This window comes from Bos indicus x Bos taurus, chromosome 15 (assembly GCF_003369695.1).
Source record: "Bos indicus x Bos taurus breed Angus x Brahman F1 hybrid chromosome 15, Bos_hybrid_MaternalHap_v2.0, whole genome shotgun sequence".
Lineage (NCBI taxonomy): Eukaryota > Metazoa > Chordata > Mammalia > Artiodactyla > Bovidae > Bos > Bos indicus x Bos taurus.
Window position 1 is genome coordinate 335,585 of NC_040090.1, and position 27,783 is coordinate 363,367.

At 55.1% G+C, this 27,783-nt stretch overlaps 1 protein-coding gene and 1 long non-coding RNA gene across 2 annotated transcripts; one reads left to right on the plus strand and one right to left on the minus strand.

Moving 5' to 3' along the window:
- Nucleotides 1-93: 93 nt before the first annotated feature.
- On the minus strand, nt 94-27,783 carry GLB1L3 (galactosidase beta 1 like 3). The gene is made up of 21 exons (XM_027562176.1): nt 27,703-27,783; nt 27,122-27,253; nt 26,756-26,968; nt 17,809-17,877; nt 17,262-17,357; nt 16,601-16,709; nt 15,806-15,898; nt 14,358-14,439; nt 13,164-13,228; nt 10,256-10,340; nt 8,696-8,833; nt 8,036-8,116; nt 7,400-7,506; nt 6,321-6,461; nt 5,956-6,027; nt 5,444-5,522; nt 4,964-5,051; nt 4,141-4,252; nt 2,494-2,610; nt 2,327-2,385; nt 94-1,185 (listed from the first exon to the last, which is right to left on the minus strand). Exons 1-21 carry the CDS (start codon nt 27,723-27,725, stop codon nt 1,164-1,166), a joined length of 1,983 nt encoding a protein of 660 aa, XP_027417977.1. The 5' UTR covers nt 27,726-27,783; the 3' UTR covers nt 94-1,163.
- On the plus strand, nt 2,441-4,040 carry LOC113905205. The gene is made up of 2 exons (XR_003514613.1): nt 2,441-2,529; nt 3,331-4,040. It is a non-coding gene; the product is annotated as an uncharacterized LOC113905205 (long non-coding RNA).

Below are 27,783 nucleotides of genomic sequence, written 5' to 3' on the forward strand. Positions count from 1 at the left end.
ACCTGTCAGTGATGTTACAAAATATATATTTTGTATCTCAGATATCTGTACAAAAAGTTTTCTTGAAGTTCAACAGTGTGTTAGACAATAATGAATGTAACTATGCTGCTTCTTTATTTTAGAGCTTTTCCACCACACTCTGCAGATACAAGTAGCAACAGAGGAGGACGTGGGAACGGTGAGTGGGTTCGTTGCTTAAGCCTGCTGAGGAAGGAACACAGCTTGAGGGGCTAGCTGTCCTGACGTGACACGTTCCTAACAGGTTATTTGCGATTCTCAGAATACACCAAGACTGAGTGACCCTCACTTGCGTCCCTCCCCTGAAATGCTTCACGTCCTTTACACCCAGCAGAGATGTGGTTAGATTGCTCCGGACGCCTAGCTGGGCTGGTGCTCCGTGTTGGATGCTGAGAACAGGCTGGTGGATGAGACACATCTGCCTCTGTTCCGGCACCACTGGGGTTCTGGAAGGAAATGGGCCCTTACGTCTTTTCTTCCTCCCGGTCTTATTGAGACAGAATTGACATCAACCTGGTACACATTCAAGGTGTGCCCCGTAATGATCTGACTCACATATGTCATGAAACGACCACAATAAGTTTAGTAAACCTCCATCACCTCATTTAGATACACAATTTAAAACAACAGAAAATAATTAGAGCAGAGATAGGAAAGCAGAAGAGTGGATCAGAGACATGATGGTCATCAAAAAAAGGACACATCTCCTTGAGCCTTAGTTTTCCATCTGGGCATAGGTCTCATGTTTGGAAATGATGTGCACATCGTATCTGAGGTATACGTTCTTGTGATCTGATGGTTCTGATTTCCGGTTTTCTCCACAGACTGCATGGGTTTGAGTCTAAAGCCCCAGAGAATAAGGTTCTTTGGAGAAGCTGTGTGGTTTATGATAGAATTCTCCTTCGTCGAACCAGCCGTTCCCAACAGTGGAGTAGAAGGCAGTCTCACTTCCTCCTCCTGCCAAACAGGATGGTTCCTTCTTCCCTCTGGACACCAGATCACTTGCTAAACTTCTTGAAACCTCTACTCAGCATAACAAAGTGGTAAGTCTGGTTTTGGTGCTCTGCTTTGAGTTCAAGCCAGGTGCTGTATTTTTATTATAAGCGCAGTTGGTCCTCCACATCCACAGGTAACACATCCATGGTTCAGCCAACCGAGAATCGAAACCTACTCGGGAAAACAATTCCAGAAAATTCCCAAGGGCAAAAGTTAAATTTACCACGGGCCAGTAACTATGTATTTAGCACTTACACTGCGTTAGGTGTTATAGGTAATCCAGAGAGGATTGAAAGTGCGGTACGGGGAAGGATGTGTGTGGGTCATATGCAGATGGTCTGCTCACCGTGTTTTGTGAGGGACTTGAGCACCATCGGGGGTCCTGGAATCAGTCCCCTCAGACATGGAGGGAAGGCCATAAGGGACTGCCTCCCAGCGCTGCCATTTGAGAGAGCTGGCTGCAGTATTCATGACCGTGGGGCTTCTGTCACCAATATCTGTCCTTGACCAGTAAGAGCTTTGACTACACACAGACGGCTCAGGAGTCAAAAGACGGATGCTCCATGCCAGGCACGGTTGTCACACGCGTGTCACAACCAACAAGCACACTGTTGTTCCTTCTCTGACTGGATGACCCAGCAGACCACCACAGAGACACAGAGACTGGAGCGAAAAGCCTGAAGACATCGCTCACTGCCCCTGCACCCCTGCAACTACACACACACACGTGCACACACACACACATACACAAATGCATGCATACACACACAAATACACACACACACGCACGCACACACACACATACACAAATGCATGCATACACACACAAATACACACACACACGCGCGCACACACACACACCAGGAGTCTGCAGACAGAACATACAGTACGCTCTCTCTTCACCCTCTCTTTGGCCAAAGACAGTTCCCTTTCTCCCAGCTGAGTATGGAGAGGCAAATAGAATGCCTTTACTTTATTTGTATCTGCCCCAGAAGCACTTCTGAGCAGATACTAAAACATGCTGCAGGTTGCTCATCTAACTGGCTCATCCATCACTGAAGACCGTGGAGACTTTTAAAGGCTGAAATCAGCATCACATGAATTTACTACAATAAAATAACGATTTCCCTGTTGCCTTTTAGGATATTTTCAATTCCTGCTACTGTAGGCAATGCTGTGTGATATTCTGCATATTGTCTTCCGCCTCAAAGTGCACCCGGGGATGGACTCGGGCAGTGCAGACGCCGTCAGGACCCGGCCCCGCCCACCTGCGGACCCGGCCCCGCCCACCTGCGGACCCGGCCCCGCCCACCTGCGGACGTCTGTGCTGTAGACGCCCGAGCCGCTCTTCTCCTTCTCGAACAGGACGATCTGGAAGGACAGGCAGGGCGGCGGAAGCAAGGGTGAGCCCCGCGCAGGATGAGCAGCCCTGGGGTGCGGGCAGGTCTGAGCCCAAAAAGGGGGGCTGGGGCCACCCACCTCGTTGGTGCCGGGCTGGAGCCAGGAGCCAGGCAGGTAAAGCGCTTCCTGAGGCCCAATATTCCAGTAGCGCCCAAGGTTTCGTCCATTGATGAACACACACCCGCGATTCCAGCCCTGCAAGGGGAGCAGGCTGGAGACCTGAGAACACAGCCACTGCACGGCACAGGCGAGGCTCCCGGGCGTGGAGCGCGGCGGGGAGTCCAGGGGGCAAAGCCCGAGGCTCCTGGGGGGCAGCCCAAGGCTCTGGGCATGGAGCGCGGGGCGGGGGTGGAGTCCAGGGGCACAGCCCGAAGCTCCTGGGGGGCACAGCCCAAGGCTCCGGGCATGGAGCACAGAGGGGAGTCCGGGGGGCACAGCCCAAGGCTCCCGGGCATGGAGCACAGAGGGGAGTCCAGGAGGCACAGCCTGAGGCTCCTGGGGGGCAGCCCGAGGCTCTGGGCATGGAGCATGGAGGGGAGTCCAGGGGGCACAGCCCAAGGCTCCTGGGGGGCAGCCCAAGACTCCTGGGCATGGAGCACAGAGGGGAGTCCAGGGGGCACAGCCCGAGGCTCCTGGGGGGCAGCCCAAGACTCCTGGGCATGGAGCACAGAGGGGAGTCTGGGGGACACAGTCTGAGGCTCCTGGGGGGCACAGCCCAAGGCTCTGGGCATAGAGCATGGAGGGGAGTCCAGGGGGCACAGCCCGAGGCTCCTGGGGGGCAGCCTGAGGCTCCCAGGCATGGAGCACGGAGAGGAGTCCAGGGGGCACAGAGCCCCTGCCACCCGGGGGGCAGCCCGAGACTCCCAACCTGTGACAGGCAGTGCTGTTTTCAAACAGCAGGGCTTCTGCTTCCAGAAACAAGGACGAAGTACTAGGGATGAACGCCACGGTTGACAACCATAAAAGCGATGCGGCTTTAGACATCTGCTTGTGATCCAAGGATATTCAAGGCCCAACACCCCGGGGAAGACAGGGAAACGGGACGGGAGGCGCCGGCTCTCCCAGGAAGAGGAGGCGAGAAGCGGAGCGGAGCCTTCACACCTCACACACACCCAGGTTTCATCTGGAAACACTGTCAGGGAGCCTCACTGACTAGCTGCTCTCTGCACTGGGACCTGTTGGGGAGCTGCACGCTGGGAGGGGTGTTGGCAATGTTTCATTGTCCATCTCAGGGGTGATCGTACAGTGTTCACTATTGTAATAATGTGTTGCCTGTGATAATTTATTGATCTGTGCATTCATGTTTTGTGCTTTGTATTATGCAGGTGTTTACAAATAGAGGATATACCGGGTAAAAAATAATATCCTAGGAAAGGAGGGAAGCTGGAGAATACACTTTATGGAACATCCCATTAGTGTAAAAAGGTGACATGTATGTGTCAGGCAGTTACTCGTGAAACCACACGTGAAACCATTGGCCGCACCGCATTCTGGGAAGTGGAGAGGAGCTGGGGGGCGGGGAGAGAACCCACATCTTTGCTGTCTACGTATTATTATTGTTTGAACTTTTCCACTGTGCTCTGATGTGTTATTTCTTAAACAATGAAACGTTAGGAAGACTGAAACCTGCTGGAAACCTTGGTTGAAATGAGGAAGGGAAAGAACACGGGGGCCTCCCTTCCAGACTCCACGAGGACAGGCGTGCGTGGAGGGGCACTCACTCACGAGCAGCTGGAGGAAGGTGTCCTGTGGAGAGGAGTCAGCCATCAGCGTGCCCAGGTGGAAGGCAGGGCTCGAGGAGGGGCCCCCGAGAGGCCTCCAGCGTGCAGAGCGGAGCCTGGGGGGCCACACATGAGGGGCAGGAAAGCCTTTCCCAGTGCCAAGGCCCACGCTGACCCTGGGTCCCCACAGGACAGGCTGATCCCTGACCTCCCCACAGGATGGGCTGACCCCTGGTCCCCCCCACAGGATAGGCTGACCCCAGACCCCCACAAGACGGGCTGACCCCTGACCTCCCCACAGGACGGGCTGACCCCTGGCCCCCCCACAGGACATGCTGACCTTGGGCCTCCCACAAGACGGGCTGACCCCTGACCTCCCCCACAGGATGGGCTGACCCCGGGTCCCCACAGGATGGGCTGACCCGGGCCCCCCCAACAGGACATGCTGACCCTTGACCTCCCCCACAGGATGGGCTGACCCCTGACCTCCCCACAGGACGGGCTGACCCCTGACTTCCCCACAGGATGGGCTGACCCCTGACCTCCCCACGACCTCCCCCACAGGATGGGATGACCCCTGGCCCCCCCACAGGACAAGCTGACCCCAGGCCTCTCCCTCAGGACAGGGGTTCTCTGTTAGGGGCTCTGCTGGAACCAGGATCCTAGATAACCCTGAGCACCTCACTCTGGGGCCATGAATCGTGGACCCTCATCTGCAAAGGGAGGAGTGGAAGGCCTCGAGCTCCCTGGTCTCCAAGGTTAGGCCAGACCCAGGGCCAGGACAAGGGTCAGGGTCAGGGTTAGAGTTAGGGTTAGAAGGAACGTACTTCTTGAAGAATTGCGTTTTCAGTTCCAGAGAATAAATGGTGAACCAGTTCAGGGGGATTTTATCCAGAGTAACAGGTCCGATCAATCCTGCAGCGGGGAGACAGCAGAGGTAAGGACACTCTCCGGTGTCCAAGCACAGACTCACAGTCCGGAGTCATCAGTGACCAGGGCTCAGCCCGGGAGGGCACGGACTGGCCTGACCTGCATGCCTGAGGGTCTCCAAACCACCAGGAAAGCTTCCCACCCAAGCCCTGAACCTCCCCTGGAATTCCCCAGAGGGGCAGGGTCCCCCTGCAGACAGCCAGGACGCCCCCCCCGCCGCAGTGGGAGTCGACAGGACGGAGGGTGGGGACAGACGCCGCTGGTCCCCACACCCAGGGCCCCACCTCTGCCAGGGCTCAGTCTTCCCTCCAACCCCACCCTCAATCTTCGGGTCCAAGTCACGAGGCGGGGAGGGCACGGCTGTTACCAGAGCCCACCTTTCCGCTGATTTTGAATTTTCCATGAAAAATTGACTCGTCCTTGATTCTCCACCAGGATCCTTAGAAGCTGACATTCCTGCTTGTGACAGACCAGTTCATGGGGATATATGGCCACGGAAGGCTTTCCTGGAGCCCAGTCTTCTCAAAGTCCCAGGGGGAAAACAAGCGAAGGGGAGAAGCCGAGGCCCCCCAAGGGCCCTGAATGCTGCTGCTTCAGAGGGTCCTGCCTGGCCCGCCCTCACAGACGCCTGGGGCTCAGCGGCGGTGTGAGAGCGCCAGCCAGGGGCTTGGCAGGAAACGTCCACCGGCACCCAAGTGCAGAAGCTGAAGTGCAGGACACATGAGGGCTGGGGGTGCACATAGACTCGCAGCCCTAGTCCTTCTGCCAGGACCCTGAGGGGCCCATCACCCCACGGCAGATGGGGAGATGGGAGGGTCTGCCTCAGAAACAGCGCATTTGCGCTGGAGGCCCGAGTCTAGGGCCGCAACTCGACTTTCGAGTTACATACCGTGATTGGAGGAATGTCTATGTCCCGATAAACATCGGTCAGAATCCCTAAACTCGTCTCATTCAAAAACACCTGCAAAAGAAGGGCTGGCATCAGACGGACAGGCCCACCCAGAGGAAGCGGGCAGGGAGATCGGGGTTGGGGCGGTCTCCAGGAAGGCAGCCACCAGCCTGCTGTCCACGGGCAGCCAGAAGCGGAGGCTCCAGCAGACTTGCAGCATGACAGGTAAAGTGGGCCTCTTCCACCCCAGTCAAGCCTCACACACAGAGGTGCTCAAAAGCATATCAAACAGCAAAGGGGCCCACGGCAGCCCCCAAGGTGGAGCTGGGCTGATGTCCTGCCTGCAGCCAGACGCCCAGCCCCACCTGAGCCTCATCTTGTGCGTTGGCATGGAGCCGGCCCCCGGAGCAGATGGTCATCTCATAAAGCACGAACCCGAAGGACTGGCCGTTGCCGTTGTTGATGGGCAGGTTCTCCATGTTGATCGGAACGTTAGAGGTGACCGGCTGAGAGGTGGGCAGGGAGCTGGGGTGAGAACCAGGCCCTTCTCTCTAAGACCCTGGGCAAGCTTGGCTATGCCTCCTAACGGTCCCCAAGAGCCCTTTGATGAGACTCCGTGTGACGACACCTGTGCCCTAGTCTCCACGGACCAGGAGCCTGGGGGCGGGCAGAGGGGCCCCCGCTCTAATCCTGAGAACCAGCAGCGTCAACAACCGAGTCCCAGCTCGACTGCCAGGGAGCAAAGCAACGCATCGAGCAAGCGTGCACTTCGCATCCACAGTGTGCGTGGCATGCCTCACTAGTGGCAGGAGGCTCAGCACAGGAGAAACCCTGTGAGCTCAAGAGGGAACGTCTCCCAGGGCCTAAGACGCTGTGCTCCTTGTGTTGGGGGCCCGGGTTCAGTCCCTGGTCAGGGAACTAGCTCCCATGTGCCACGGCTAAAGATCCCCCGCACGGCGAGTAAAACAAAGAGCCGCGAGTAAGACCTGGCACGGCCAAAGCAACACACGCAAAACAGATTAACACGAACAAAAGCAGAGCGGCATCTTCCAAGCAAGGCTCTCCTTCTCTTCTGCGCGGACACGGACCCTAGTCTTGGGGGGAGCTGGGGGGCCCCGCCGTCGGACGAGGTGGTGCTGGAGAGGACGCGGAGCCCAGCTGCACGGGCTGCTGGCTCGGCCACGCTCAGGACAGGGCCTGCGAGCAGGGGTCTCTGTGATCCCACTCCCCCCCAGGCCCCCCACTCTTCAGTTCACACCCGTTCACGGTCTTCCCAGGAGGCACCCCGGCTCTGCCTGCTGGTGCCAAACGTGGACAAAACGTAGGAGCATGTCCCCGCTTTCACAGAAAGCCCTGAAGGCCTCCCTGCTCTGTGGCCTCGGCCCGGCCCCAGCCCCTGTGTCCCCAGTAGCCACCCCCGGTCCCCGGAGCCCAGGGTGCTCACCCTCTGCAGGTAAGGCAGGGCCTCCCACAGTGGCAGGTAGTGAGACAGCTTCAAGGAGGGGTACACCGCCTTGGGAGTGGGACTCGGAACAGGGGGCAGGGGCCTGACTGCAAAGGAAACGGGCAGCGGGAAGCATCCCCTCCTTCCCCACGCTGCCCCGCCCTCCCCGGATTCACGCCGCGGGAGACGGGGTCCCAGCCCGGCGGGGTTCCTCAAGCTGTGAGACGCTGGGAGACCAGACCCCCTGGGAGCTCAGAGCGGGAGGTCTCTGCCGGACGCTGCCCCTGCCTGGCTCCCTGGCATCTGGGAGGCGCACCCCTAAGGTGATCTCCACAGATACAGTTCACAGGGTGACTCTCAGGGGTGCATGAGGGCATCTCCATGCAGAGAGCTTTGTCAACAGTCGCTCCAACTTCTAGCGGACAAGCACCACTCTCTTCACAGAGAAGATGCTGTCCCTTAAAGGGCTTAAAAACAACGCGGCTCTCAGGTGGGAAAACCAGGGTTTGAATGAAGGCAGCCCCTGCCCTCACAAGCACTTTTAAGTTTCTGCCCATAGGGAACCCTTCCCTCTCCTACCCACTCCCACAACTTCCCGAGGATGGCCAGCCCCCCAGCAAAACGGCAGCTGAGTACCCAGGATGGACTCAAAGAGGCTCCGGAGCATGAAGTACTTGGCGGTGTAGTCCCCGGCCTCCGTCAGCACTGCGTCGTAGTCTGCAAGACACCGGCCGCCTTCTCTGGGCAGGGCCCCCCCACCGGCCGCCTTCACTGAGCCGGGGCCCCCCCACCACCGGCCGCCTTCTCTGGGCAGGGCCCCCCCACCGGCCGCCTTCGCTGGGCCGGGCCCCCCCACCGGCCGCCTTCGCTGGGCCGGGGCCCCCCCACCGGCCGCCTTCGCTGGGCTGGGGCCCCCGAAGTGGGTGGGAGCCGACTTCCCAGCCCAGACCACTCTGGCCATCCCCGCAGCCATGCCCGGGTCTGAGGCCACGGCCACCAGGCCTTCCCCGCTTCCTTTCACAGACACTCATCTGCCCCCAGCCCGGCCGCCCAGGAGGCCTCCAGGGCCCACACGGCACCACCCCGGGTTCTGCCGGGGAGCCCAGGTCAGGGGCCCGTGATCAGGACGGGCAGGGCAGAGTGAGAGGTCACGGTGGCCCCTCTGCGGCGAGGTCAGCCTGCTCTCTGCAGTGTGCACATCTCAGAGGGAAGGAAGGCAGAGAGAGGAGGGAACTCTCGGTGCTCAGTGTAGATCGGGGCCCCCGGCTCAGGGCGGCCGAGCCGGAGAGCACTTGCCGTAGCTCGTGGTAACACCTCTGTGCTTCTCGAAACTCGTGGCCCCGTTCATGAAACCAAAGTTGGTCCCCCCGTGGAACATGTACACGTTGAAGGAGATGCCATATCTCATAAATTCAGACACGCTCTTTTCAACTTCTGCAGAGGAGGAAGACGAGAAATAGCAGAGGTCAAAACTTCAGAGACGACAGAACCTTTGGGAAAGCCGCTCCTCTCTGGCGCTGCCCCACAGCCAGCTCAACCGTGTGTCCCTCAGAGTCCACGGAGATTCTAACCAGACAGCAGGCGGAATCGACCACAAGTACCCTAGAAAACTAAGCTTGTCCATACTAAGCTAGTGTTAGTCACTCAGTTGTGTCCGACTCTCTGCAGTCCCACGGACTGTAGCCCCCCCGTCTCCCCTGTCCATGCAATTATCCAGGCAAGAGTACTGGAGTGGCTCGCCATTCCCTTCTCCAATACTAAGAGCCTTTCCAAAAGTTACTTCTCCCAGAGAATTTGACTCTGAGCTACATCTATTAAATAGCAGCCTGAGAGCCTTTACATCACTTAAGGATCGCATGTCCATTAAATTTTTGAAATTATACAAATAATTCATCTATTCTTGCTAACCACCTGCTCGGATGGTGCCTCTGGGGCAGTGGCCGCCGCTGTCTCATTTGTGCCCCACGGCCATCTCCTCGCCGGCCCTAAAGGAGGCAGCCTGGCTGGAAGTTCGCCAGGTGTGGCTCAGCACTGGCTGTGCGCCTCGCTGTCCATCTGGCCGTGCTCAGCCCACTTTCTCTCAGAGCCTCAGCTCCCTTGCCTGCTGAACAGGGTCCTCATCCCTCCCCCATCACACATGGATGAGAATTAACTGATAGGAAGAAACACGCACAGTGCCCGACAGACACGTGGTCGGAAACCCGTGTTGACTGGGGGCCGTCTGGAGTTATTCTTGTTTGCTCCCTATTTTGCTGTTCAAAGCAGGCCTTTCTCAGTTACCTACTATCTTTCGATTGTTGTCTTTATTTCCAGTACAAGTCAGCTTGCTTTTGTAAATACAGTTAGTAGAAAAACACTTCTATTAACAGCCTCCTCCAGGCACTGCTCTGGGCGGTCTACCAGATCGCCACACTTCATCCTGACAATGGCGCTCCCGGGAGGAGGAGGTTTCAGGGGCCACCTCACTGGGGCCACAGAGCTGGGCCTGAGAGCTTTGCTGCTTTGGCTCCAGGATCTCCAGTCACGCTCACCTCTTGGCCCCTCAGCTGCAGAGGCCTCTGTGACTGTTAGGAGATGCATCCCGCCCTCAGAGACCGTGCGGGACCCCCCGGCAGCTGGCCCTGCCTCTTCTGTCCCCGCACCTGCTTGGTCAGGGGTGGGGGACTCATCACTGTTTACCCAACCACCTGTCCATCCATGGAGCAGCGAGCCTCCAGGGCGTGGAGCCAGTGGCTCAGGCCCCCACGCCTTCAGGCTTGGCCGCAACCCCTCCACAGGAGGTGCAGGTCCGAGAGCTGACCGAAGAGCGGGGCAAGGTGAGCGACCCTCGCAGGTCAGACACCACGGCAGACTCACCGTTCACACCCATCACCCTGTGATCGATTCCCCAGGTATCAAACCAGCCGACCCAGAATTCCATGATCAGAATGGGCTTGTGTCTCTAGGAACAAACCAAATCAAATGCTAAGTCTGATGCCAGGAAGAAGGGAGATCAGAAGATCTGAAGATGACAAGTCAGCATTTGAGGGGCTCCCTCTCCACTCGTCCCTGCTGGGCATGGACGCTCCCTGCCCCTCACCCAGCGCACCCCTGCAACCACCCACAGCAGTGGCTCCTGTTCCCCACAGGCCCAAAAACACACCCCACGTGTATTAAGACAAAGGGACAAAAAGAAACATAAAACCGGGGGTGGGGGCTGATTACCCATCTCAAGAAATCAGAAAAAAGCAGAAAATAAACCAAAGAGTAAAACAAAGGAAATAATAGCCTGATGGCTATTGCCGAGGGCATCCTGCGCTCACAACAAGGACGGCGGGGACCTGTGGCCTGGTGAGGACAGGCTGAGAGGGGAACAGACCACGCAGAAGCCCAGAGCCGTCAGCTCTCTCCGTCAGTAATCGATGGCCTGAGCTCTGATCACCAGAAAGGGCAGAGCTTACCTGGCAGTGACGCCCGCCAGCCTGACCTGATGGAAACGCACAAACAGACGCAGAGCACCGCCATGCACGCGCACGGGCCACGCACCAGGAATGGCCACAGCACAAGCCGTGAGGCAAACCGTAGCAGACACGAAAGAACAGTCACACCAGGCAGGTTCTTGGATCTTCACAGCATTAAAACAGAAATCACCAACAGAATGGTATCTAGAAAATCCCCAAATGCTGACAAATTAAACAATATGCTTCCAACGGACACATGGAGTAAAGAAACAAAAATTTAGTAATTAAATCCAATGAAAGTTTAATGCTCTGAACATTTTTAAAAACATCACTTGAAAATTAAAAAAATACAGCATTTCAAAATTGGTGGGATGGAGCAAAACCAGTGTACACAGGAAAATTCATAGCACTAAATGCTTGTATTAGAAAAACAGAAAGTCTCAAGTCAGTAACCTAAGCTTCAACCAGAAAAAAAAAAAAAAAAAAACCCTAGTAAAAGTAGAGCAAATTCTATCCATTAAGGAAGCATAAGGTAGAAAATGTTAAAGATTACAGCAGAAATAATAGAAAAGAAAAACATAATAGAGAAAAAAGCCAAAATACGGTTCTCTGAAAATATCAACAAAGTGATAAGCTTCAAGTCATACTGACCAAGATTTTTAAAAAAAGAAGAAATACATGAAATTGTGAATAACAGGAGTGGAAGAAAGGTCATCATTACTTACAACAAAGACATTCAAAGGATATTAATGAATCATTACAAACACTCTACGGTCATGAATTCAAAGTACAGGTGAAAAAGGACAGAATAAAGACACGAGCTACTGGAACTCACTCAAGAGGGACTAACCTGAGCCATGCTGCATCCATCAGGAAAACTAAATAAAAAGCCCTCTGAAAAAGAAAATTTCAAGTCCAGATGCGCTCAATGGTGAATTTTACCAAACGGTGAGTAAGATATACTAACATTTCTACAAAATCTCTTCCAGGAGATAGAAAAGGAGGGCATTTTATGAGGTCAGCATGACCCTAATTCCAAAATCGAATAAAGGCATTTCGAGAAAAGAAAACCAAGCGTCAGCATTCCTCACGAACACAGAAGCAAAAGTCCTCAACAAAATCTGAACGAGCTGAAACCAGTATATAAAATGAGACTACCCCACAACCAAGGGGGATGCAGCCTCAGAATGCAAGCAGGGGTCAGCATTCAAAACGCAAGCGACCTGTGTCAGCACCACCGAGGCGGGGAGCAGGGCCCTGAGGTCCGTGCGCGGCCGGAGCTCCTCCATCGGGAGGGACGCGGCCGCTGTCCTCGGGGGACGCAGCGCCGCCGTCACGAGGGACGCGGTGGCAGTTGAGGCCACAACACGTGGGCCTCAGAGTCATCAGGCAGTATGAGAGACTGGATACCCGAGGCCCCGTTTTGATGAAAGGTCCAGAAAAGCCCATTACGGCTCCCTGGGACGGAGGGAGGGAGGGAGCTGACTGCAGGAGGAGGCCTTCCAGACAGGTGCCAGTTGCAAAACGCCGTGCTAATCATACATTTTCAATGGGCGGATTCAACGGTGTATAAATTGTTCTTCAATAAAACTGCTTTTAAAGGAACGAGAGGAAAACAGCAACAAGGGAGGCGCTGCCCTCAGCACAGCTCCCTGCTTCCAAGGAGGCCGGAGATGCAGAAACCAGTGAGCAAAGGGCTAAAACCGAGGGGACGCCCCTGGCGGGCCAGTGGTCAATGCCTGGCTTCCTGACGCAAGGGGTGTGGGTGAGATCCCTGGTCAGGGAACTAGGGACCACATGTCTCTTGGCCAAAAAACAGAAACCGAAAACAGAAGCAATACTGTGACAAATTCAATAAAGACTTTAGAAATGGTCCACATCAAAACATCTTAAAAAAAGAGAAAAGACTGTGGAGGAGGGTGGAGGCTGAGGGGAGAGCGCTGTGGCCACAACAGGGGTGTTTGAGCCTGGAAGGGGGTGCAGGCAGGGTGGGTCTGCAGGCGCAGGGAGCCTGCAGAGTTCTGGCGAAGCAGAGCTGATCCTGAGCACCGGGCCCCGCTGAGCCGGGAGAGGGGCCGCCGGCCCGGCGCTGTGTCCATCCACTGCACGGCTCACGGGGCCAGGGGGCAGAGCTGCCCAGCGCACCTCCGGGGAGACTTCTTAGCCACGGCCCCATGCCAGGCATCCACGTTCACCCCCCTCTGTCCCTTGGGGCCTCCTGGGAGGCACTCCCCGCACTGCCCGAGACAAGCGGCCCTGGTCCGGAAGCTGGGCCCAAGGCCTGTCCTTGAGCAGCTCTGCCCAGGCCCGCAGCCGCCACCTACCTGCAGCTTATACAGATGCTTGAACGAGTCCACTTTGAACCCCTTCATGTTGATGCTGGCCAGCACTGCAGAGACAGAGAGGACGGGGGGCTGCTGGGGCTCGCCACCCCTGACGTGGGTGGGGGGCGCCCTCGGAGGAAGGGGCAGCAGCGGCTCCTCCCTTTGCACGTGGGAAGGGCTGCCACTCATGCCCTCACGTCCCTGGCACTTCGGGGACAACGTGAGGGAAGAAGGGCAGTTCAAAGCAGCCTGCTGTGTGAAGAGAAGTGGACTAGATCAAGGTCACATGACTCACGTGGACCTGGAACCCCCAGACCCGTGGTGAGCACAGTGTCCACGGTCAACACACTCTCCACGGTCAGCACACTGCACGGTCAGCACACTCCACGGTCAGCACAGTGTCCACGGTCAGCACAGCGTCCACGGTCAGCACAGCGTCCACGGTCAGCACACTCCAAAATCAGCACACTCCGTGGCCAGCACAGGATCCACGGCCAGCAGAGGGTCCACGGCCAGCACACTCCATGGTCAGCACACTCCACGGTCAGCACAGGGTCCATGGTCAGCAGTAACAGAGTGGGCATGCCACCAAGAAGGGGCCCTGGACACATGCTGCCCTGGTCACTGCCCCTGTGGCTGTAGCCTTTTGATTCTGTCCTCCACTGCTTGGCGACATCCCCCCACCACCTGCTGCCTGGGGGCACTGCGCGCCCGCGGTGACCGCAGCCGGGGTCCCAGCTGGCTCTGGAGGCCGGGCCCCACTCAGCACTGCCTCCTGCTGCTACACAGCTCCTAGGCTGGGCAACGCTTGACTCTGAGCATCTCCAGCTCCAGCCCAGACCCTAAGCCACAGAAAAACTGGGAAAGAGGGAAAGGTGCGAGGAAGAGGCTCCAGGGAGACGTCAGGAGTGAGGACCCGGGAGCCCGCCCACGGGCACGCCACCCCCAAGCCCAAGTCCTCACCAGGCGACATCACGCCCGGGTCCACCCCCGACCCCAAGACCTCACCAGGCGACATCACGCCCATGTCCACCGCCGACCCCGAGTCCTCGCCAGGGCAACATCACCCTCGGCCCGCCATCTGGGCACTTGGGGTCGGGCGTGGGTGTGCGCTTGGCCCTGCTGAGGCTCCTTCAGGAGTCAGTGGTCTTGCCGCAGCCTCGCGTCTCCCCTAAAACAAGTCTGGGTTCCTACCTCCCTTTATGTGTCCTCTCATCACTTCCTCTGTGCTGTCCGCGGTCAGGAGCAGCCCTCCAATGCCCCTCTGCTGCAGGGCCTGTGGAGAGAGTCGGACAGGATGACATCACCCCCTTGTTTTCCTTGAAAGAGGGAAATACAAGGCAAGTAGGAGGCAGATATGCCGGGGCTCAGATAGCACCATGGGTGCTAGAGAGGAAGGCCCGCGTCGGCACTCTGCACAGGGCGCTCCGCAGCTGGGGGCTGGGGGCTCCGGCCAGCCTGCCGTCTTCCCAGGGGTGGGCACACGGTGGGGGTGAGCCCTGGTACCCTATGGCCGTGGCTCAAATGAAGAGGTCAGAGCTGAGTCCACGAGGGAATGGGGGTTCCTACATCGGGGGAGAGACAGAGAGATGTGGAGAGAGAGATACATGGATGAGACATACAGAGATGGACCTATAGACAACAGATAAACAATAGATGTAAAGACAGATGACATACAGGCAGGTAGATAATAGATAAATGATAAGATTTATAGATAGCTAACATACAGGCAGAAAGACAACAGACACACAGACAGATGACGGACAGACGGCTGACAGCGGGAGGGGCAGACAGGAAGTCAGCGATCACTGGACACGCGACAGGAAGTGAGCAATCACTGGACATGCGACAGGAAGTCAGCCATCACTGGACACACGTGTAGACTGACAGACAGACAGGGGAGCCTTGGGGAGGGCGGCGGGACTGCGGGCCGAGAGAGGTGAGCGTCGCAAAGCCGGGTCCTGTCTGGACTCAGGGATGCACACCCTCCCGGGGAGGTGGGCCGGGGCTGTCCCATCTGGAAGCCATGCTTACTCAGGGAACACACAGCTGACAGACGCCCGGGCAGAGGACCCTGTCTGTGCGTCCTGCGCTCACCAAGCCAGCCTGGGGCCCACAGTGAGTCTACAGGCACAGTCTACAGATCGAGGAATCAGAATCTTGCTGAATGAGACGGACGTGGGGGGCCGGGGGTGACATTGGCTGCAGGGCCCCCCCACTGCGCCTGCCCGAAGTGAGCAAGACACATGGGACCCCCGCTTTACACTCACGCCCTGGTTGCTTCCTGTGGGCTGGGGGCCGAGGGTCTCACCCCAGGGAAGAGCACCGGGACCACGGGTGCCCCCCGACCTGAGACGCCCCCGAGACGGCAAAGACAGCGGAAGAGAGGGTGCCCACGTCACAGGCCGCAGCGGCACGGTCACTGCCCAGGACTCGGCACTCCCTCCACCCTGCTTCCCCCTGCCCTCCCGGCTCCGACAGGAAGCCTGAGATGGCAGGGAAGAAGCCGCACATTCACCCCATGCCAGCGCTGCCCCGGCCTCCCTGGCTGCCCTGACCGCAGGCGGATTCACAGGGACGCTGAGCCTTGGCCCCACGGCCCGGAGGGTGGGCGCCCGGCCGGAGGGCGGCAGATGGCTCACCTGCAGCAGGTAGGGCATGTAGGCCTCGTCCTTGTAGAAGAAGCCGTACTCGTTCTCTACCTGCACCGCGATGATGGGGCCTCCCTGGAGGTACTGGGACAGGACCGCAGGCCAGCAGGTGAGCCCCCCAAGCCCGGTCCAGGAGCCGCTCACTCACGGGCCTCAAACCCGTGGCACGCGGGCATCCACCAGGGGGCATCCGCCCCCCGCCGTCCACCTGCTTGGGAGGCAGGGCTCCATGCTGGCCCCTCTGCTCCCGCTCCCCATCCTCCCCCACCAGACCCACTGATTCCCATCCATGGAAACCACCCAGCGAGCCGGAGGGGACACTGGCTCCGCCCACAAGCCCCCTCCAGGGACCCCAGCCCCTGAGCCGCCGGCAGCCCTCACAGCCTCTGTTTCTCCCTTGCACCCACTCCTCAGAGCACCCTGTCGGCTGCTGAGCACCAACGGGGCCCCGGACGTGCGAGCAGACCTCCTTCAAGGCTGAAGGTGATCTCACCCACTGCCGTCCACTCTAAGTCTCTGCTCCCTGAAGCCCAGCCCACAGCGAGAAGAGTGGCAGCCGCCCCCCTCCAGCCCTGCAGCTCTGCCGGGCGACCCCCGGCCGCCCCTGTGAGGGGCACACGCTCAACTCTTGAGCTGGAGCTGGGACGCTGGCTCTAGAAAAGGCGCCGCGGGGCGGGGGGTCTGGAGTTCCTGCCGCAGGCTGTCAGCGCCCTTCTCTGCGGACTCGAGCCAGGACGGCTGTGGTCCTGCAGCAGAGGATCGCGGGATGCAGCCGTCTGTCTTCACCTGGAGCAGAGCCACCCTGGGGATCAGGTGGTCGAAGTACTTGTTCACAGCGTTCACAAAGCTGCGGTTGGTGGTCCTCAGCTGCGACGTGGGGTCCTGCAGTAACCAGCTGGGGTGTGGGGTGGCAAGTTCAGCAGGCGGGGTGGGGTCCCGGGCCCACCCTCTTGTCCAGGGCCCCGGGAGCTTTCGGACCCGTCCCAGGAGGAGCTGCACACCGGCGTCCTAAGGACAGGCGTTGTGAGGGTCTATGAACACTCTCCTGCCTTCTTTGTCAATTCATGAAAAACCTGTGCTGTGAGCAGAGCACAGGCTTAGGGACAGAGTTAGCGCTCCTCTGAGGCCGAGGAGTTGGACAGAGAGGAGCCGACAGCAGGAATGAAGCAGCCCCAGGTCACCTGCAGGGTGTGGGTCCTGCTCCTCAGCCGGACTACAGACACACCCGTCCCGGAGGGCAAAGCCTCCACTGACCAGGAGGCAGACTGTCCGCTGGAGGGAGTGTGGACACACGGGGAGCCCACCAGCTCCAGAGATAACGGAAGAGCATCACCACCCGCGTTGCTGTGATGACAGCGAGACCCAAAACAGGCGCCACTGTCCTCGACTGGACCAAAGGGTCAGCAGAGCCCCACCAAGGCCACAGCTCCTGGCCGGCCCTGCTCACCTGGGCAGGCCCCCGAGGTCCATCTCGCTGCAGATGTAGGGGCCTGGACGCAGGATCACCCACAGCCCCACCTCCTCCGCCAGCAGGATGAAGGCCCTAGGGGGTTGGGGTCACCAACTCTCAGGGCTCGCGGAGCACAAGGGCCTCTCGCCCAGTGCCCCCTCCCCTTGCCGGCCCGGCCCTCCCTGGGGGGCTGGGGACTCTGAGGTCAGGACAACCCCCCGCAGAGCAGAGACACCTCCCGGGGTCACCGCCAAGCCCCCAGCCTGGGACGTTGGCGCGGCTGCTCTGGGGCACGAGCAGAAGGAAGTGCCTCGCCCCGGGGCACAAAGTCCTGACCGAGGGCCTGACCCGAGGCACCCAGCCCAGCAGGGACCACCCTGCGAGCCGGGCACCTGGGGACGGCTGCAGGGCTGGACTCGGGGAGGGGGGGCAGGCCCGCCCCGGGGGTGGCGGGGTCATGATGGAGGGCATGGGGCCGGCACAGGCTCCCCCCGCGGCCCCCTCTGCCCCGTGGGGCCCCGCCCGGCCGGGTCACAGAGCCTACTCCAGGTCCAGGTTCCCGGAGAAGTCGAATGTGCCTCTCTCCGGCTCGTGGAGGTTCCACGGGACGTAGCTGTGGCAGGGAAGAGGGAAGTACAAACAGCATGCTTTTATTTCTTTCCTCCAAACTGCCAGGTCAGTCCCAAGCCCTGAGAGAGCTCTGTTGTGGAAAAAGCTGAAGTTTCCGCTGGTACTTAAACCTTGTCACACACACAGTGGTTATTTTCAGTAGGTCCTTTCTAGTCATCCACTTGTGTTCTAAGCTGCCAATAATCCTATGATTCTAAATCCCTTGAATTTATCCATAAATTATCCCACTCACCATCCTATCCTTTGTCATTTCCATTAGAAATTCAAAGAAAAGGTAAAAACCATAAACGTCTATATATATCTACCAAATATTGCTAAAAATTAATCAAAATAACAACAGACATGGGATTTCTGGGCGCAGGAGGGCTCAGAGGAGCTACTCCATGTTCAAGGTCAGGAGGGGCGGTCATGAGGAGATACCCCTCGTCCAAGGTAAGAGAAACCCAAGTAAGACGGTAGGTGTTGCAAGAGAGCATCAGACTGCAGACACACTGAAACCATAATCACAGAAAACTAGCCAATCTGATCACATAGACCACAGCCTTTTCTAACTCAATGAAACTAAGCCATGCCCTGTGGGGCCACCCAAGACAGGCAGGTCATGGTGGAGAGGTCTGACAGAATGTGGTCCACTGGAGAAGGGAATGGCAAACCACTTCAGTATTCTTGCCTTGAGAACCCCATGAACAGTATGAAAAGGCAAAAAGATAGGACACCGAAAGATGAACTCTCCAGGTTGGTAGGTGCCCAATATACTACTGGAGATCAGTGGAGAAATGACTCCAGAAAGAATGAAGAGATGGAGCCAAAGCAAAAATAACACCCAGCTGTGGATGTGACTGGTGATAGAAGCAAGGTCTGATGCTGTAAAGAGCAATATTGCATAGGAACCTGGAAGGTCAGGTCCATGAATCAAGGCAAATTGGAAGTGGTCAAACAGGAGATGGCAAGAGTGAATGTTGACATTTTAGGAATCAGCGAACTAAAACGGACTGGAATGGGTGAATTTAACTCAGATGACCATTATATCTACTACTAAGGCAGGAATCCCTTAGAAGAAATGGAGTAGCCATCATAGTCAACAAAAGAGCCTGAATTGCAGTACTTGGATGCAATCTCAAAAACGACAGAATGATCTCTGTTTGTTTCCAAGGCAAACCATTAAATATCACAGCAATCCAAGTCTATGCCCCAACCAGTAACGCTGAAGAAGCTGAAGTTGAACGGTTCTATGAAGACCTACAAGACCTTTTAGAACTAACACCCAAAAAAGATGTCCTTTTCATTATAGGGGACTGGAATGCAAAAGTAGGAAGTCAAGAAACACCTGGAGTAACAGGCAAATTTGGCCTTGGAATACGGAATGAAGCAGGGCAAAGACTAATAGAGTTTTGCCAAGAGAATGCACTGGTCATAACAAACACCCTCTTCCAACAACACAAGAGAAGACTCTATACATGGACATCACCAGATGGTCAACACCGAAATCAGATTGATTATATTCTCTGCAGCCAAAGATGGAGAAGCTCTATACAGTCAGAAAAAACAAGACCAGGAGCTGACTGTGGCTCAGACCATGAACTCCTTATTGCCAAATTCAGACTTAAATTGAAGAAAGTAGGGAAAACCACTAGACCATTCGGGTATGACTTAAATCAAATCCCTTATGATTATACAGTGGAAGTGAGAAATAGATTTAAGGGACTAGATCTGATAGAGTGCCTGATGAACTATGGACTGAGGTTCGTGACATTGTACAGGAGACAGGGATCAAGACCATCCCCAAGAAAAAGAAATGCAAAAAAGCAAAATGGCTGTCTGAGGAGGCCTTACAAATAGCTGTGAAAAGAAGAGAAGTGAAAAGCAAAGGAGAAAAGGAAAGATATAAGCATCTGAATGGAGAGTTCCAAAGAATAGCAAGAAGAGATAAGAAAGCCTTCCTCAGCGATCAGTGCAAAGAAATAGAGGAAAACAGAATGGGAAAGACTAGAGATCTCTTCAAGAAAATTAGAGATTCCAAGGGGACATTTCATGCAAAGATGGGCTCGATAAAGGACAGAAATGGTATGGACCTAACAGAAGCAGAATATATTAAGAAGAGGTGGCAAGAATACACAGAAAACTGTACAAAAAAGAGCTTCATGACCCAGATAACCATGATGGTGTGATCACTGACCTAGAGCCAGACATCCTGGAATGTGAAGTCAAGTGGGCCTTAGGAAGCATCACTACGAACAAAGCTAGTGGAGGTGATGGAATCCCAGTTCAACTATTTCAAATCCTAAACGATGATGCTGTGAAAGTGCTGCACTCAATATGCCAGCAAATTTGGAAAACTCAGCAGTGGCCACAGGACTGGAAAAGGTCAGTTTTCATTCCAATCCCAAAGAAAGGCAATGCCAAAGAATGCTCAAACTACTGCACAATTGCATTCATCTCACACACAAGCAAAGTAATGCTCAAAATTCTCCAAGCCAGGCTTCACTATTAGGTGAACTGTGAACTTCCAGATATTCAAGCTGGATTAAGAAAAGGCAGAGGAACCAGAGATCAAATTTCCAACATGCATTGGATCATCGAAAAAGCAAGAGAGTTCCAGAAAAACATCTACTTCTGCTCTATTGACTATGCCAAAGCCTTTGACTGTGTGGATCACAACAAACTGTGGAAAATTCTTAGACAGATGGGAATACCAGACCTGAGAAATCTGTATGCAGGTCAGGAAGCAACTGTTAGAACTGGACATGGAACAACAGACTGGTTCCAAATCGGAAAAGGAGTATGTCAAGACTGTATACTGTCCCCTGCTTATTTAACTTATATGCAGAGTACATCATGAGAAATGCTGGGCTGGATGAAGCACAAGCTGGAATCAAGATTGCCGGGAGAAATATCAATAACCCCAGATATGCAGATGACACCACCCTTATGGCAGAGAGTGAAGAATTAAGGAACCTCTTGATGAAAGTGACAGAGGAGAGTGAAAAAGTTGGCTTAAAGCTCAACATTCAGAAAACGAGGATCATGGTATCCAGTCCCATCACTTCATGGCAAATAGATGGCCAAACAGTGGAAACGGTGTCAGAGTTTATTTTGGGGGGCTCCAAAATCACCGCAGATGGTGACTGCAACCATGAAATTAAAAGACGCTTGCTCCTGGGAAGAAAAGTTGTGACCAACCTAGATAGCATATTCAAAAGCAGAGACATTACTTTGCCAACAAAGGTCCGTCTAGTCAAAGCTATGGTTTTTCCAGTAGTCATGTGTGGGTGTGAGAGTTGGACTATAAAGAAAGCTGAGTGCCGAAGAATTGATGCTTTTGAACTGTGGTGTTGGAGAAGACTCTTGAGAGTCCGTTGGACTGCAAGGAGATCCAACCAGTCCATTCTAAAGGAAATTAGTCCTGAATAGTCATTGGAAGGACTGATGCTGAAGCTGAAACTCCAATACTTTGGCCACCTGATTCGAAGAGCTGACTCATTTGAAGAGTCTGATGCTGGGAATAATTGAAGGCAGGAGGAGAAGAGGATGACAGAGGATGAGATGATTGGATGGCATCACTGACAGGATGGACATGAGTTTGGGTAAACTCCAGGAGTTGGTGATGGACAGGGAAGCCTGGCATTCTGCAGTCCATGGGGTCACAAAGAGTTGGACACGACTGAGCGACTGAACTGAACTCCACCATTACCTGGCTGACTTGAGTGGCCCTACCTGGCATGGCTCATGGTTTCATTGAGTTGGACAAGGCTGTGGTCCATGTGATCACGTTGGTTAGTTTTCTGTGATTGTGGTTTTCATCCTCTCTGCCCTCTGATGGGTGAGAACAAGAGGCTTATGGAAGCTTCCTGATGGGAAAGACTGACTGAGGGAAAACTGGGTCTTGTTCTGGTGGGCAGGGCTGTGTTCCCTCCTTGTTGTTGGCCTGAGGCCGGAGCCTCTGGACGCTCACAGGCAAGTCTGGCTCAGTCTCCTGTGGGGTCACTGCTCCTTCCTCCTGGGTCCTGGTGGGCACAAGGTTTTGTTCGTGCCCTCAGAGAGTCTGTTTTCTGTCCTGTGGAAGTTCTGTAATCAAATCCCACTGGCCTCCAAAGTCAGATTCCCTGGGGAGTCTCAGTCCCTTTGCCAGATCCCCAGGTTGGGAAGTCTGTTGTGGGTCCTAGAACTTTCTTAACAGCGCGACAACTTCTTTGGTGCAATTGTTCTGTAAAATTGAATTTCTTTGGTGTAATTGGGCTTCTCTGGTGGCTCAGCTGGTGAGGAATCTGCCTGCAATGTGGGAGACCTGGGTTCCATCTCTGGGTTGGGAAGATGCCCTGGAAAAGAGAACAGGTACCCATTGCAGTATTCTGGCCTGGAGAATCCCATGGACTGTACAGTCTGTGGGGTCACAGAGAGTTGGACAGACTGAGCGACTTTCACTTGCACAATTCCTCTGCTGTTTGTGAGGCAGGTGATGCTTGGTGGCTTTATGGTGGGTGGGGTTAACGGCAAAAGAGGGGGTCCTCCACGGGGAAGGTCCTCCAAGAACTGAACTGAATTGAAGTGATGGCAGAACTGACTAAGCATTTCAAGATCTCCTGTTGTGAGAAGGAATGAAAAATTGGTTTGCTCAAGACTAAATATGCCTGGAAAAGTTTATACCTAGACATTGAGAGAACAGAATGAAAAAGTTTTGCTAAATAATGCTTACAAGTGATTTAAAGAAAACTTCTAAAAAATAGTTGAAACAGAAATATGGAAAAAGATATACATGAGGAAGAATTAGTGTAGCATTCTTAAATAGCAGGCAAAGTGGATTTTAGGGCAAAGAAAACCCCTCACAGATAGAGGTTGAGAGGCATCAAGTAGTAATAAAAGGAATGAAGCCTCAAGAGGATGTGATAATCACGGCGTTGTAGGCTCTGAATACACAGCTTCAGGGAGAAGGTTACTGAACCAGAGGGGGAAAGGGTCCATCCACAGCCACAGTGGAAAGAGTTAAAATACTTCTCCACAAAACAAAGACAACAAGAGCAAAAAAGAAAGGTAAGAGCATAGATTTGAACAAGACAGGTGAAAAACTGACTCTAGTGAACACGTGGAGAGCGCGGCGGCCGACCGTGCAGAGCACGCACTTAGCACGCGAACGCGAGGTGCAGCTGTAACACACAAGCGAGGTCTCAGCCAGGCCCAAGTCCCGCCTCCTAGTCTGCGGTCCCAGGCAAACGCAACTAAATTAGAAGTTTATATAGACAAGATTCATAAACCAAACGCAACTAAATTAGAAGTTTATATAGACAAGATTCATAAATCTACAAGCTAGTTCTTTGAAAAGACTTAAAGTTTATACAAGATTCAGGAAAAAAAGTCCCCAAACTCTGGATGATGTATAACTTCCAAGAAAGAATTTTTTAAGTCCCAGTCAATCTGAAATAGGAAAGGAAAAAAGAGTATAGAACAAAATAGGAAACATGTTAGAATAGAAAAGTGAAAGTCGCTCAGTGCTGGCCGACTCTTTGTCACCCCATGGACTATACCATCCATAGAATTCTCCAGGCCAGAATACAGGAGTGGGCAGCTGTTCCCTTCTCCAGGGGATCTTCCAAAACCAGGGATCGAACCCAGGCCTCCCGCATTGCAGATTCTTTACCAGCTGAGCCACAAGGGAAGCCCAAGAATACTGGAGTGGGTAGCCTATCCCTTCTCCAGGGGATCTTCCCGACCCAGGAATTGAACTGGGGTCTCCTGCACTGCAGATGGATTCTTTACCAGCTGAGCTATGATGGAAGCCCTTTAGAAACATGAACTAAATAATAACTATTCAGGAGAGTTATACTGTCCCTAAAACCTTTACCACACAACCACAAAAGATAGTAGTCACAGAGTTTTACAAGTGAACTTTAAGAAACATTCAAGGTAAAAATACTTCTTTTGCAAAATATTTTCAGTGAATAAAAAAAGAAGATAAAGTCAGGTCACAAGTGTATTGTAAGATTGATTTAGAAACTGAGCAAGACATTCAGAAATAAAATTTTAAGTCAAGTTTAGTTACCATCATAAAGGTACATCTCTGAAATAAAACACTAGCAAATCTAATTCAGCAATCTGCATGTGTGTGCCACAGCTGCATGTCTCATAACCAAGCAGAATTCATCCCAGAGCCGTGGATGCGCTAAATATCAGGAAATAAACTTTTCAATGTAACTTACTGTTTTAACGCACTTCCCTGGTGGCTCAGATGCTAAAGCGTCTGGCTGCATTGCAGGAGATCGGGAAAATCCCTGGAGAAGGGAATGGCAACCCACTCCAGTATTCTTGCCTGGAGAAGCCCATGGACAGAGGAGCCTGGCAAGCTACAGTCCACAGGGTCGCATAGAGTCGGACATGACTGAGCGACTAATACTACTGCTTTAACAGAAGAGTGAAGAAAAACCGTATCATCCCTTCAGTGCATGCAGGAAGACCTCAGTAGAACTCAGCAATACTTTGTTATTAAAGTATCTGCACATGAGATGAGCCAGTTATCAATTTACTGCTCCTAGCCTCTAGTCCACTGTGCTGGTCAGGTTGGTGCTGACCAGCCCTGGCCCCTCAGTGAGTGCGATGCTTAGCTCTGCCACAAGGGGGCGGTGGGGACACTCGGGTGCAAAGGGCTTCTGCTCTGGGTCCAGCTGGGACCGGTCAGAGGTATGGGAACATCCAGTGGTCCCTGCTTCATCCAAACTTCAATGTGGTATAAGAATCATCCGAAACGACTGGTGGAGGCTTAACCCAGGAACGCAAGCGGATGGAAATCTTTTGGAATGAATGTAACGAATGCAGTTACCAATGTGGACGTTAAATTACGGCACCCCAGGGTGTCTGCTACCACGTTTCTCTTTCCTTCTATATACGCGAAGTCCTAGATTCTCGGGACAGCCCTTACTTTTTCTTGACGTTACCAAACAAAACCCCAAAGCCTGAACATGAAAACAACAGACCTTTCGAATTGCTGGTGACATATGTCTCATCAAGAAACAGAAAAATAAAGTTTAGAGCTGGGGGTCCAGTGGTTAAGACTGGGCTTCTGATGCAGGGAGCACAGGGTCAGGCCTGGCTGGGGCACTAAGGTCCCACATGCCGCAGAGCACGGCCAAGAAAAGATATTTTTAATTAAATAAGTAAAAATAAAGTTGAATAGCTATTTAGGGATCGCTGACCTAAATAACCGACAATAACTCATTCAGTTAGTCCCTGTTCCAACAATTAGAAGATTTTAGGTCAAGGGTAATGATGTTTAAGAAGATAATATAGGAAATAAATTTAGGTTACTGTCACTTTGAAGAGATAAGAAAACCAGAAAACTACAATCTGCATCATAAAATGATGAAATACCCTGCCAAGGGCACTTGGACTTGTGAGGACAAAACCTCACAGGAAGGGGTGCCAAGCTCCAGGCAGGTAACCCCGCTGCCTAAGCCGAGTCCAGTCCTGAGGAGCTGCAGGGCCTGGGACCTGCCTGACCCTCCAGGAGGCCCTCCGCGGCCACGACGACGCTCCCCGCCCTGGGCCCCTCTTCCCAGGGTGGGGGACACGGGCCCGTGTCCTGGGGCAGGGGGCTCTGGGCTCCACAGGAGGGCCTCCCTGCCTGCCGGACCCTCGGCGCATGTTCCTGGAGCTCCTGAGAGTCCGTTCCGGCCACATCCACAGACTTTCCCTCTGGACTCACTGTCACCCCATCGTCATCAGCTCCTGCTTTTCTCAGCTTCAGGACATCTGTGGAAATGGTCCCTTATGAAGGGACCGCCACTCTTCCTCTTTCAAATACGGCTTTTACTTGGGACGTGGTTTATTCTCCACCAGCCAGGTGATTGCAGGCAGGAACCTCTGCTCCACTTCCTCGGAGGCAGCCTCAAACCCCCGAGGGCTGTGGCAGGTCTCTGGGCAAAACTGACCCTGGAACCCGGCTGGCAGAGCCCTCAGGGTAGGGACCGTACACCCACAGTTGTCAGGACCACGTAAGGCCACAAAGATGCTTAGAAATCCTATCGTCGTCAGTACACCTTAACCACATCGCCTCTCAGCACACAGTCAGGTTAAACACCACGCTGACTAAGCTGGGCTTGCATTTCTTTATGACACCACCATTGGGTACTTTTACGCGCTGGCACTAAGACAGGCCTTTTTCTAATATGCGATCTTAAGAGGCAAACTTCCCTGGGTTGGGAAGATCCCCTGGAGAAGGAAATGGCAGCCCTCTCCAGGATTCTTGCCTGGAGAATCCCATGGACAGAGGAGCCTGGTGGGCTACAGTCCATGGGGTCGCAAGAGTGGGACACGAGTGAGCGACTGAGCACGCACACTCATTCCTCTAAGCGCTCATCTCATAGACATAAAAATTGTTGTTAAAACAACATGCATTTAGAGGGGAAGGGATAGTTGAGGACTTTGAAGGTCACATACAAACTGCTGTATTTAGAATGGATAACCAACAGGGACCTGCTGTACAGTACAGGGAACTCTGCCGACTGTCCTGCAGCAGCCTGGACGGGAGGAGAGTTCGGGGGAGAATGGACACACGGATACGTATGGCCGAGTCCCTTCACGGAAAGTATCACAGCGTTGTTAATCAGCCATACCCCGATGCAAAATGGTTTTGGTGTTTAAAAAAAACAAGCCTTTACCTAGAAGTCTACTTTGAGCATCTGTCACAAAGCAGCTCTCCTACAGGGCCCGGGGCCCTCCTACTGGGAAGGCTCCTGAGCGAAGCCGCCTCTTTCCTGTTCCCCGTGAGCCCCACCCGCGGACGCAGCCCGGCAACCTAAGCAGGACGGCTGAGCCGCACGAGCCGTGAACGGCACGCACGGGACCCCGCGTCGGAGGCCCCGCGCCGCGCTCACGTGGTGACGGTGTTGAAGCCGCAGGCCCGCAGCTTGAGCAGCCGGTCTCTCCAGGAGGCCCGCGGCACCCGGAAGTAGTGTACGGAGCCCCCGAGGATGAGGAACTCGTGGCCCTCCAGCGTGAAGTAGGGGTTGCGCCCGGCTCGCTCCTCAGCCTGTATCCCCTGAGAGCGGTTCTTCAGCTCGCGGGGCGTCAGGTGCGACCAGTCAAACCTGTTGGGGGCCCAGGGGAAGAGGTGGGGGCGGGCAGAGCGAGGCTTCGGGGCCCCGCCCGGAGAGAAGGCGCTCCGGACTCCGGCGCTGCAGCGTTTCAGCCCGGAAAGGAGAAGGGGCCTCCGCCCTCCCCACCGCCCCGCTCAGGCAGACCTGCGCGGGTTTGGAGGCAGCTTTCTGCGTTCGAATATGAAGTTATTTCTGTATTTCGCCGGAGGAGCAAAACCCGATGAGACAAATGGCAGGAAAAGGACGCACAGGACTCTTCTCCAGGAGAGACGGGGGCTGAAAGGACAAGGAAACCGCCCGTGACCCCGGCAGGCAGGCGGGGCAGGCGCCGGAGGGACCCGGGAGCGCCCCGGCGGGCGGGCGGCGGGAGCGGGGCTCCGTGCTGCCCCGCCGCCCGCCTCACTCTGCGCAGAGGGATGCCTGTGGACTTTGCCTCCTAGAGGCCTGCGGCCACGAACAGGGCAGGAGGGGCACCGGGCCGCCCTTCTTCCCGGGGTGCTGGGCCGAGGCGGGCTCGGGCCGGGGCAGACGCCGCGCTGGGGGACTGCCGTCCCGGGCAGGTCTGGGGACCCTCGAGGCCGCCCGCCCCGGGCGAGGGCCCCAGGCTGACCGCGACAGACGGCGGGAGGCCTCGGAGGCTCCGGGCCGAGGACGGGGAGCGGCGAGGGGGCCTCAGGAAGCCCGCGCCTGGAGGGCCCATGGGCTGCGGGATGAGGGGCCTTCACCTGGAGCGCGGCGGGGAGCCCATCCCCGCGAGAGGAGGCGCCCAGGTCCCCCGACGCCGGGCCGAGGCGGAGGGAACAGCG